This window comes from Quercus lobata, chromosome 7 (assembly GCF_001633185.2).
Source record: "Quercus lobata isolate SW786 chromosome 7, ValleyOak3.0 Primary Assembly, whole genome shotgun sequence".
Classification (NCBI taxonomy): domain Eukaryota; kingdom Viridiplantae; phylum Streptophyta; class Magnoliopsida; order Fagales; family Fagaceae; genus Quercus; species Quercus lobata.
The window spans coordinates 34,421,722-34,432,720 of record NC_044910.1 but is presented as its reverse complement, the minus strand read 5'-3'; the positions used below and the strand labels follow the sequence as shown (position 1 = coordinate 34,432,720).

Genomic DNA, 10,999 nt, shown 5'->3' with positions numbered 1-10,999 from the left:
GCCCTGGCAAATCTTTTAACACTTCATTAAGATGGAAAAGGAGAGAGACAGAGAGGAATGAGAGGAAAGTAATAAAGAGAAAAAAATTCTTTATTTGGTTAAAGTGTAAGAAAGAAGAAAATGAATATGTAAATATTATAGACAATATATATATATATATATATATATATTAATATTTAAGTTTTAGACTGATTAGTACAATATCATATTCACATTTTTTTTATGACAATATCATATTCACATTAAATATTTATTAATATCATTTTTATTGTATATCAATTACAATTTATTAAATCAAAAAAATTGTGAAGTAATTGAAATTTGCTGTGCATCCATGCTTGGTGATGTAAAAATGCCCTGGCACTTCATTAGGATGGAAGGAGAGAGGAGTGAAAGGAAAGGAATAAAGAGAGAATGTAAAATCTTTTCTTTGCTCTACGTGTTGGAAAGAAGATAATGGAAATGGGGGAAACACTTTCAGTTGGACCCAACCAAAATTCATTTTTTTGTTTGTCCCATTTGGTTGCATGGATAGGAAATGAGAAAGAAGATAATGGAAATGGGGTAAACACTTTCAGGTGGACCAAACCAAAATTCACTTTTTTGTTTGTCTGCATGGATAGGAAATGAGAAAGAAAGGGAAAAGAAAACATTTATCTTTGGAAATAAGAAGGAAAAGAGGAAAATAAAAAATAAAAGGGGAAGAATTCCTCCATTTGGTTACAAAAGAAAGGGAAATGGGGGAAAATTGTTTTACTTTTATGTCCTGATCGGGTAGAGAGAGGGATAGAAATTTGTGGGCACAAATATAAATTCAATAATTATGAAAAGTTAAATAACATATTTTGAGGGGAGATTTATGGCTAATTTTCGGTCAATTTTTCTCTACTCCTCTATTCTTCCTTCCATCCAAACTAGTCATAAGATTTTCATCCACTTTCATTTGAATTAGGCGGAAAATAAATGTGGGCCCAATTGAATTTTGCTCCTTTACATTTTTTCCCTATCACAGTAACTTAAACAACATATACCTAACCATTTTCTACCCATAGGTGCTCATTAGATTAGCCTCCTAGTGACGTGAAGGAGAAGAGACTCTTAAGTTATGCATTATTAACATATATTCTATCGTTTGATTTTTTTTTAATATATAAAAAAGGACTATCACCCTTAAAATTTTCTTTCAAATATCAAGCTTGATGGTGTTACAAAAAAGCACAAACTCTTGAACTTGTCCATATGGCTCGTCCAATGAAAGACCGACTAGGGGGAACCAAGCACATGAGGTGATCGTCCCAAGCATCCTTGATGACCTCGTTCGTCTTTGGACGGATGAGGTCCCATGAAAAGTCTGTCCATCCTTAGAATTGTTTGGATGGACGAGTTCTACATGAAATTAAGAAAAAGTGAATGCACGAGGAAAAGTCATCCCTAATAGCCTCGTCCGTTCTTAATAAAGGACGGGCGAGTTCATTGGGTTGAACATGTTAGACTATAGACGACTTTGATCTCCACCAAATGTAAGGGACGAGTTGACCTACCATGTGTCAAGTTCTCCATTAACCATTACGGAACACAAGTCCAAATAAGGTAACTTCCATGGCGGTTATGGAAGTTACCTCCGAATCCTCCGGACTCCTCAACAATAGGAACGGTTATTTAATAGATAACCGCTCCGCGTATGCTATATAAGCATTGATCAATGAGAAGGTAGGGGACACTCAAAGACTTTTCTCAGAAATTACTTCCTTTTTACTGGGAATTGCAAATCCACTGACTTTATCATCGGAGGATTTTTGGCCGGTCCCCTCTGACTTAGTATTTGTTTTCAGGATCAAGCCTGAAGATCATCAGCGCCTGAGACTTTCAATCTACTGATTTCCAAGGAATCATCAAAGCTTTCTAGTGGATTTTAGTTAGCTCAATTGATAAAGTCTGATGATTGAATAAGAAATTTAAGATTCAATTTCTGTCTACACCAAAAAATCTATTAGTTTCTTAGTTTGATAATAAAAACTTATCATCAAGAGTGGATGTTATAGGTTGAAATTCCCTAAAAAAAAACAATCAAACTCTCTATAGACTATTTTCACGTCTCATTATTTTTTTCTCTTTCATATATTCATACACTTATAGAATTATAGTTCTATATTTGTAATTAATTATATACAAATACAAGTATCATTAATATTAATTTATTCCAATCAATAAAAATTACTCAATAATTTTTGAAGCATCTTTCATAGTTCAATTTTACAATTTATGTTTTGTGACATGGTTTTTTTTTTTTTTTTTTTTTTTTTTTTTTAGTATTAAAATTTTTAAGCCCATTAAAAACTTGTTAAAAGTCTAAAACTTCTTAAAAGCTCAATAGGTTCGGGTCATCTGTCCAGTTCATTGAAGGCCCAATAGACATTGTTTATGGGCTGGGCCATTGCCTACCCTTAACTGCGTACTTGTTTTCAACTCCTAAACCACAAGTTTCATCAGAACTCGAGAAAAGTGTAGTAAAATTTAAATGACAACACCACAAAGTACAAGATGTATATGAAAAAGAAAGGATAAAGTACAAGATGTAAATACTTCGAATTTTCAAAAAAGATAAAACAGTAAAAAGGATTTTATTTTTCATTAAAGAAAAAAAAAATTATCTACTTCAAAAAGTAAATTAAAAATTAAATTAAGAGACGAGAATATACTTAGTTTAATGCTTTGGTATAAATTTATTATTCTTTTTTTTATTTTTTTATACAAGATAAAATTTTTACTTTAGCTTAATCTAAATGTATATGTGTATGAAACTCCCTCTTGTAAACTTGAATTCCGGTCCTTACCCCCCACACTTCACAAATATTTATATTTGTAGAGTGACTATCGTATTAAAGGTGTGCGGTGATTTTTTATTTATTTATTTATTTTTCATTAGGAAGACATGTAATTGTTTTCTAACCTTTTTCCATTAAGAAATTATAATATCTCCTCAAAAAAAAATTATAATATTTCAATAAAAAAATCATTGCTTTCTTCTTCTAATTGTAAACTTCCCTTATCTATGTTTTATTATTATTTATTCATGTCTTATACTTTGCTCGAATGGTTATTGTTTATAAATATGAAAATTTGTTTTGGAAACAAGAAGTACTTGAGATCACAAGTTATCTTTTATAAATTATGGTATTGAGAAATTTAATTTTTGGAAATATGAGAACATGGAGATTTTTTTTTAATTTTTAATTACAATAGGAGAGGGAGGATTTGAATGTTGATTATCTTCATTGAAAACACTAAAAAATATCGCCTGATTGAATTACAAGTCCTTTGACAAGAACGAACATAAAGATAGTTCCGTGAAAGAAATAACTATATAAAAAATAAATTTATAGTATATACATTTTAATATTTTTGAATGTGGCTAAACTTTGGGCATTTAAAATCTATTATTTCTTTAATTTGATTCACCAATTTTCCAAAAGATAAAGCATTTTTTTTTAGAAAAAAAAGGCATTCATTAGAAAAATAAATAAATAAAAGATTTTTTTTATTAAATGTTTGACTTTGTCTTAAAATTCGTAACTTTAAAATATTTTTAAAAAGTCATTATTCTAATTTGATAGATAACAAAAAAAAAAAAAAAAAATACTAACCTAACAAATATATAATTTATGAAACCAAGATAACTTTGTTGACACACGTGGGATCTCCATTTAACACGTAAAACATTATTCATCCGCATGATGATTATAATAACTTTTATTTTATTATTATCCAAAACAAAAACAAAAAAAAATCAAATCAAATATACAATTTTTTTAACTAGGATTTTTCTCTCAATCTCAATAGTTGTCTTTTTCACCGGGTTTGGTGAGAATCCATTATTGGGTCGGAGCCGACCACATTTATTTATTATAATAATTTATATGCGCGGTACAAAAGTACAAACAAAAAGGAAATAAACAAATAAAGGTCATCCACATATTCTCGTTTCTCAAACGACCAACCGTTCCATATATAAAACAAAACGCTTTCAACAATTCTCTCCGATCTCTTTCTCTCTACTCCAGACTCCAAACTCCAAACCCAGTCACTGTTTTGCACAGAAAGCTCTCATATCAACATCCCAAAAAAAGGCCTACACTTTCCTCTGGGATTCTTTGTTCGATTCGAATCGAGATGAGGAAGAGCTCGAACCAGAAGCAGCCAACGGCGTCGTCTCACGTCGAGGAAAATGAGGAGATCGAGTGGGAGATGAGACCTGGCGGCATGTTAGTTCAGAAGCGAGACGACGTCGTCGTTGATGATGGTGCCTCTGCCGCTGCTGTAGCTGAATCCACAGGTGGGCCCACCATCAAGGTCACCGTCTGCCACGGCCCGGCCCACCACGTGCTCCATGTTCCGGCCCATTCTACTTTTGGTAAAAGCTTCTTCTTCTATTCTCTTCCTTTGTGTTTATATTTTTATATTTTTTGTGGGTTTTATTTATTAATTTATGCTGAGAGAATTTGAAGTGTTGAGATTTGACATTATTGTTAGCTCTGATATGTACTCAAGCTCGTATTTGTTGACATTTTTGTGTGCTTTTTTTAGTAAATAGGAAAATTTAACAGATTGTTTTGACAACTTTTATATTTTCTATAAAAGTATTATCAAAATTTTCTTAAAATCTAATGTTAGTAATCAAAATGGTTTTTTTTTTTTTTTTTGGAGAGAAACAAAATGGTCTTTATATGGTCATTTTGTGTGTATGTTTAGAACGAAGAGTTAAACTTAATTTAATCAAAGTTGAAGCACAATCAAAGAGTCCACATTGGTTTCTAATTGTCGTCTAATTTTTGCCAAGATGATCATCTCATCATCATATTTTTTTTTTTTTAAACACGAAAAAATAAGTAAATAAAAAATGTATTCTATGTTGTTGATATGGCACCAATCGCGCTTATTGACACATCAATTTGTAAGGTTTTTGTGGTACAATTGATAGTAGCGTTAGCATTTTCCTTATTTGTATTTAATATGTAATGTTTATGAAGTAAAATTTTCAGTCCCCAGTGGCACTCTTTGTGAAAGGAAAATGTCAAAGGAAATACTAATTGTACAACAAATGACCTACAAACTTAACTGGCAATGAATGTGATGATGCCACAAGGCAACATAAATTAATTAATTACTTTTTTGTTTTGTGTTTAAAAAAGTTGACATATTGGTTTGTAAGGCTTATCTTGTAAGATGTAGTGCTCTTATTATCATGATTTTATTGTATTTTTTCTTGTGAAAACTTTCAGTATCGTACTAGTAATTCTCATAAAGGTAAGAGAGGTGAGAATTGCATACTGAATTCTTCTACACTCATGTAGTCCCTAAAACTGGTGTACTAACAATCGTACACAAAAGTTAGATGTGCCCTTCGACCTGTTTCCATTTATATTTTCTGGGAAAGTTTCTATTCTGCTGCATAATTTTTTTAATGGTTTTCTTAATTTTTAATTGCTAATCTGTATTTTCTTCTAGTTGATTATGGTTTTATATATATCATTATTTTTCTGAGTGCAAATGTTTATTTTTATGTGCTGGTGTATGTCTGTGTAAAACTATAACTTGAAACCTTCTAGGCAACCAGTGTGAACTATAATCTATTCTGATTGAAGTTTATATATGTTTGCGTTAAGTGTTTCGTTAATGACAGGGGATATAAAGAATGCTGTTGTCCAGAAAACTGGTTTAGAGGCTAAAGACCAGAGACTCTTGTTCAGGGGAAAAGAGAAAGAGGATGAGGAGCATCTCCACATTGCAGGTGTGAAGGATAGGTCGAAGATTTTGCTTTTGGAGAACCCTGCAAGCAAAGAGAGGAAGCTTGAGGAGATACGAAAAAATAATGAGATTTCAAAGGCATGTGAAGCAGTTGCAGGAGTCAGAGCAGAGGTTGATAAGCTTTCGGAAAGGGTGAGTCCATATCTCCTTTGAAACCACTTATTGTTGAAGGCTGCATACAACTGAGACTCACTTAGGTTATTTTATTTTGCATAGGTGGCTGTCTTGGAAGGGGCTGTGAATGGTGGGACAAAAGTTGAGGAGAAAGAATTTGTTGTATTGACAGAGTTGCTTATGAGGCAATTACTGAAATTGGATGGCATTGAGGCTGAAGGAGAAGCAAAAATGCAACGGAAGGCTGAGGTTAGTTTTTTATGTTGTTAGTAGAAATGTTACTATGTTTTTACTTGTGGATTACAAATTCTTAAGTCATGATGATAATTTTTTATTTTATATTTTATTGTGATTCAGTTAACATATAAAATGTTGCACTTCATGTGATCCTTGTTGCTAATGTGTGTTTCATCTCATATCCTATATTATGTTGTGCCATGTATCTGAAGATGTGCTTTGAAACATATAGAAAATGTGTGTATATGTATCAGAAGACTTTTATTGAAAGACTTAGGGAAAAAAATTATTGAAAGAATTAATAATAGCCATTTTTGTAAACAACAATGACCACCAAAAAGAAACCTGCACCAGTTTAAAGTTGTTTTGTATTAGTCGTAATTATTTTTTTAATTCAATACTTTTCATTGCATTTTAGAGCTAGTAGTTCTGTTTCTTTAAAATTTGTTGAGAACGGCTACTCCAAGGTTCTAATAATGGGTTCTCCAATCTCCACATTAGTGGAATTATGCATTAATAGTGAACCATTGTTGCATTAAATATTGGAATTAGTTGTAATTGGTGCAACACAAGTGGTGTTTATGTAATTTTTAGGAGAATTTTGTGTAATCATCCTGTGTACATGAAGTATATCCTCCATTCTCATAAAATTTTATTATTTATTTATTTTTAAAAAAGTAATTAGTGCAAGCACAAACAAATTATTACACTTGCTGGAAAATTAGACTGTGAAGATTAATCTTATCTTCATCCTGGGCTAATCCTTTATTTTCTCTTTGGGATGGGGGGCTAAAATCTTTGGATGTGTATTATATATATGCTGTATGTATTCTATTTGTTGCAGTAGCATTTTTGCTTCTTTGCATTTTTTTTATAATGATGATCTGGCAAGAGATCCAATACCTGTCTTCAAGTTCTATGATATGGCTATTGCTTGCGATATATGTTAACTCTGTATTTCTGATTGATTACTTGATGGTCACATTATTAGATTCAGTAAGACTCACTATCTTTCATGGTAGAATTGTGTCTAGGACACATGAAACTGGAAGTCACGTCATTTTTTCTTTAAATGAATGAAGTTTATTGTTGTGAACCAAAGCGACTGTATATTTCTGATAGGTTTGATTCATCTAACACTTTGTTAAAAATTTGATTCTTGCAACTAGTGGACTGGGCATGTAAATCTGTTGTGGCTAGGTTTTAAGCTTTTATGGAACTATGAACTTGCTTGAATGGCCTTGAATTTGAGTATTTGAAGGCTCGAGGAAGACCAAAAATAACATTCATAGAAGCAATAAAAAAGGACATGTCATTTAAGGAAGTATTAGAGAGTATGACTTCAGTAGAATACAATGGAAGAAAAGAATACATGTGACTGACCTTAATTAATCTATTGAGGATCCATAGCCGATCTCAAAAAATTTTGGATTAAGGCTTTGTTGTTGTAAGGCTGCTGCATCATCTCTTAACTTCCTTGGACAGGTACGTCGTGTCCAAAACTTTGTGGAGAAACTTGACAGCGTGAAGGCCAGAAACTCCAATCCAAATATCAACAATAGCAATGCTGTCTCAGTAACAACCAAATGGGAAACCTTTGACTCTGGAGTTGGAAGCTTGAATGCCCCAACCTCATCATCATCAGCAAAAGTAACTGAGGATTGGGAAAAATTTGATTAGGTTAAAATGTGCTTTACAGCATGGTCTATAGAACAAGGTGTGGAACGTAAATTTGAAAGAATATTTTCTTTGGGTGCTTCATTTCAAAGTTCTCCTTTTGCATTGTGTTACAGAACTCATGAATGTAAGGGAACTAAATTTCTTGAAGAACAATTGTAATTTACCCCACCTTTGGTTCATTTGCAATTTCTTTGGCATGGTTAAGTTGCTTTTCTACAAGTTTTGATCTCTGCATTCATTTTTCAATCTCTTATGTGGTACATGTGATTGCCAATGAATGTTTGTACATTTCCTTTAGTCCTACAATAGAATCAGTGTTATTCAATCAGGACAGTACAACTACCATTTTGAATAGTTCGGTCCCTTCGTCCTTGCCCTTGAAGAGCATAAGCTTCTTCTCCATGAACTGCATCATCCCCAATCTTGATATCTTCGTCAGTCATCCGAAGGGGTATTAGAAGTTTAATGACATTAAGTATGATGGACGTAGCTACTACATTCCAACCTATTATAAAAGCTGCCCCCACCAACTGCTTCCAAAATTGAACTCCCCCATCATCACCATAGAAAGAGCCTTTTGAATTGGGGACAGTTAGGAACATGCTACAGAGGTATGGGTGAGCAAAGAGTCCAGTGAGAGCTCCACCCAAGGTTCCTGCAACTGCATGAGTTTGAAAGATCTCAAGGGTGTCATCAACCTTCTGCAGCAATGACAGCTTCTTGCTCAAAACCATCATTGTGTACCATGGAATAGTCCCAGAAGCTATACCCATTACCAGTGCAGCCCAGCCCTGAACAAGACCTGTGGATAGGGGAAAGTTTGAGAATGAGAAAATGAATAAGGTATAGAGTAATGTTAAGGGTGCTACAAATTTTACTATATAAAACTTACAAGATGATGTGCCATCAATCATAAAAAAAGTAATTCAATCATTGACTTGTAGAAAAAAATTAGGTATAGTTTATGTAATGTTATCTTTTCCAAGGACAATTGTATTCAATGCAATTTCGTGTTCGAATTTATTTGGAGAGCCTAATCCACTGCCTCTAAAAGGAATTATATGTAAGTTTTACCCTTTACATTCATCGTTATGTTAATTTATTGTAAAAATTATAGTGAATTTAACATTTTCCTGATGTATATGTATAAGGTGACAAATTTTCTTATGAAGTGTTCTCGCCTGCACCAGGAGTTATACAGACCAACCCAGTCATCATCCCCTGGATAGCTCCAATCACAGAGGGTTTCTTGAAGTATATCACATCCAAGTATGTCCATACCAAGAGACTAGTGGCTGTACAAATGTGAGTGTTGATAACAGCCATGGAGGAAACTACGTTAGCAGCAAAAGGATCTCCACCATTGAAACCAGTCCATCCCCCCCAAAGAATTCCTGCCCCTGTAAGTGCTATTAATAGATTGTTAGGTGGGAATTCTTCTCTGTCCTCCTTCGATCTTGGTCCAACCTACAGGGAAGACCAAGCAAGTCAATGTTACTACTTACTGTGATTGGTGGATACGGAGGTCATCCATTTTATATATAAATGATTTCCATCTCACTTTAAGTGGAGGATACATTTCATCACAGTGAAAAGAGCATTGAAAATACTTTTCATTTCATTAGAATTGAAGAGAGTCTATTTCATGGTTAAGATTTTATTTTTATGGATTTAACCGACAGTCAAATAATTTAAAGTTTTAAATGACATGGTAATCTATACTATTTAAAACTTCTAACATTTAATATTAATCATAAATGGGTTAATTTTAGATATAGAGTATAATTTTTCCCTCTGAATTTATAATATCTAATATTAACCATGAAATTGATCAATTTCAAATGGAGGGAATCAATTTGAAATGGATTTTAAAAGTATATACTGTGCAATTTTATTTAAAATTAGACTGTTACATCCACCAAATAAGATAAGAAAAGGATCTTGTATTGGATCGATTTCCTTACCCAATAAGCTGCTGTGTATCCTGCTGCCCCAGAGGCTACATGGACAACATAACCACCTGAATAATCCATGACACCCCACTGGAAGAGGAAGCCACCACCCCAAACACTGAATGCGCTAACAGTGTAAGAGAAAGTGAGCCACAGTGGTACAAAGGCCATCCAAGCTCTGAAGCTCATTCGACCCAGAACTGACCCACAAAGCAGTATCACAGTCTCAGCTGCAAAGGGATATTGGAAGAAAACCATAGTAGCCATGGGGAACAAGGGTGTAGCTGCTGAAGTTATATTTTTGTACCGTGTAGAGGGTAAGATGGTTTGTGAGATCAAAAAGTCTTCAGAAACAGCAAGCCCAGCTTTGCCCCAAAATGGAAGGAACTTTTCACCAAATGACATGTTGTAAGCCCATAATACCCAACAAGGCATTACAGCTGCAAAGGCAAATAGAGCCATGAAAGCTGAGTTTAGAGCCCATTTCTTCTTTACTAGACCTGCATAGATGATCACTAGCCCAGGCATGCCTTGCATGCAAACTAGTGCTCCAGATATCATCTGCCATGCATTGTCACCCTTGTTTAGCCATTCAGGCACAGCAGGAGTGAGGCCTTGAAGGTATGCCGATGGAACAACCGAAGCGTTTGCCATTGTTGGTTGGTGGGTCTTCAAGCTTGTTGCCTTACCCCAAAACCTTATTCTTCTTTTCTTTTTTGTTGGTAAACACCCAAAACCTTCACTAATGCTATAGATTCCCAAAAGCTTAAGCTAGTGGCTATAGATTCGGGACGCATATAGCTATATAAATTTATAAAAGAATAATACTATGCAAGTATATGCTTTAGTTCCCTTTGTAATGCAATAAAAAAAAAAGTTCCCTTTGTCATGGTGTTTTATTTTATCTGAAATATGTAGGACCCACTTTTTGTAATAAGGTATTGATTCAGTTTGCATGATTTGATCAATGTTATTTAGACATGGCAAACAAGCGGATCGGGTCAGGTTAGGTCAATCAGGTTACGAGTTAAAAACGAGTCATTTTAAGTGAGTTAAAATGGATTCGGGTCAGTTAGGTCGGGTTTACTCATATTTTTCACATGATTTTTTTTTAATAAATTAAACAACGTGTGTTTGCTATTTGGAAAGTCATGCAGCAAATTACTTGATGTAAAATGTATTACTTTGAATTCACCACTTATATCAAGAAT

The 10,999-nt window shown here is 33.5% G+C and overlaps 2 protein-coding genes across 2 annotated transcripts; one reads left to right on the top strand and one right to left on the bottom strand.

Annotated features, from left to right (window-relative positions):
• Nucleotides 1–3,971: 3,971 nt before the first annotated feature.
• LOC115953178 (BAG family molecular chaperone regulator 4) lies at nucleotides 3,972–8,022 on the top strand. The gene is made up of 4 exons (XM_031070711.1): nucleotides 3,972–4,411; nucleotides 5,681–5,937; nucleotides 6,022–6,168; nucleotides 7,642–8,022. The coding sequence occupies exons 1-4, from the start codon at nucleotides 4,171–4,173 to the stop codon at nucleotides 7,834–7,836; spliced, it is 840 nt and encodes a 279-aa protein (XP_030926571.1). The 5' UTR covers nucleotides 3,972–4,170; the 3' UTR covers nucleotides 7,837–8,022.
• Nucleotides 8,023–8,134: 112 nt separating this feature from the next.
• Nucleotides 8,135–10,666, bottom strand: LOC115953177 (ammonium transporter 3 member 3-like). The gene is made up of 3 exons (XM_031070710.1): nucleotides 9,801–10,666; nucleotides 9,018–9,303; nucleotides 8,135–8,638 (listed from the first exon to the last, which is right to left on the bottom strand). The coding sequence occupies exons 1-3, from the start codon at nucleotides 10,440–10,442 to the stop codon at nucleotides 8,154–8,156; spliced, it is 1,413 nt and encodes a 470-aa protein (XP_030926570.1). The 5' UTR covers nucleotides 10,443–10,666; the 3' UTR covers nucleotides 8,135–8,153.
• Nucleotides 10,667–10,999: the final 333 nt, after the last annotated feature.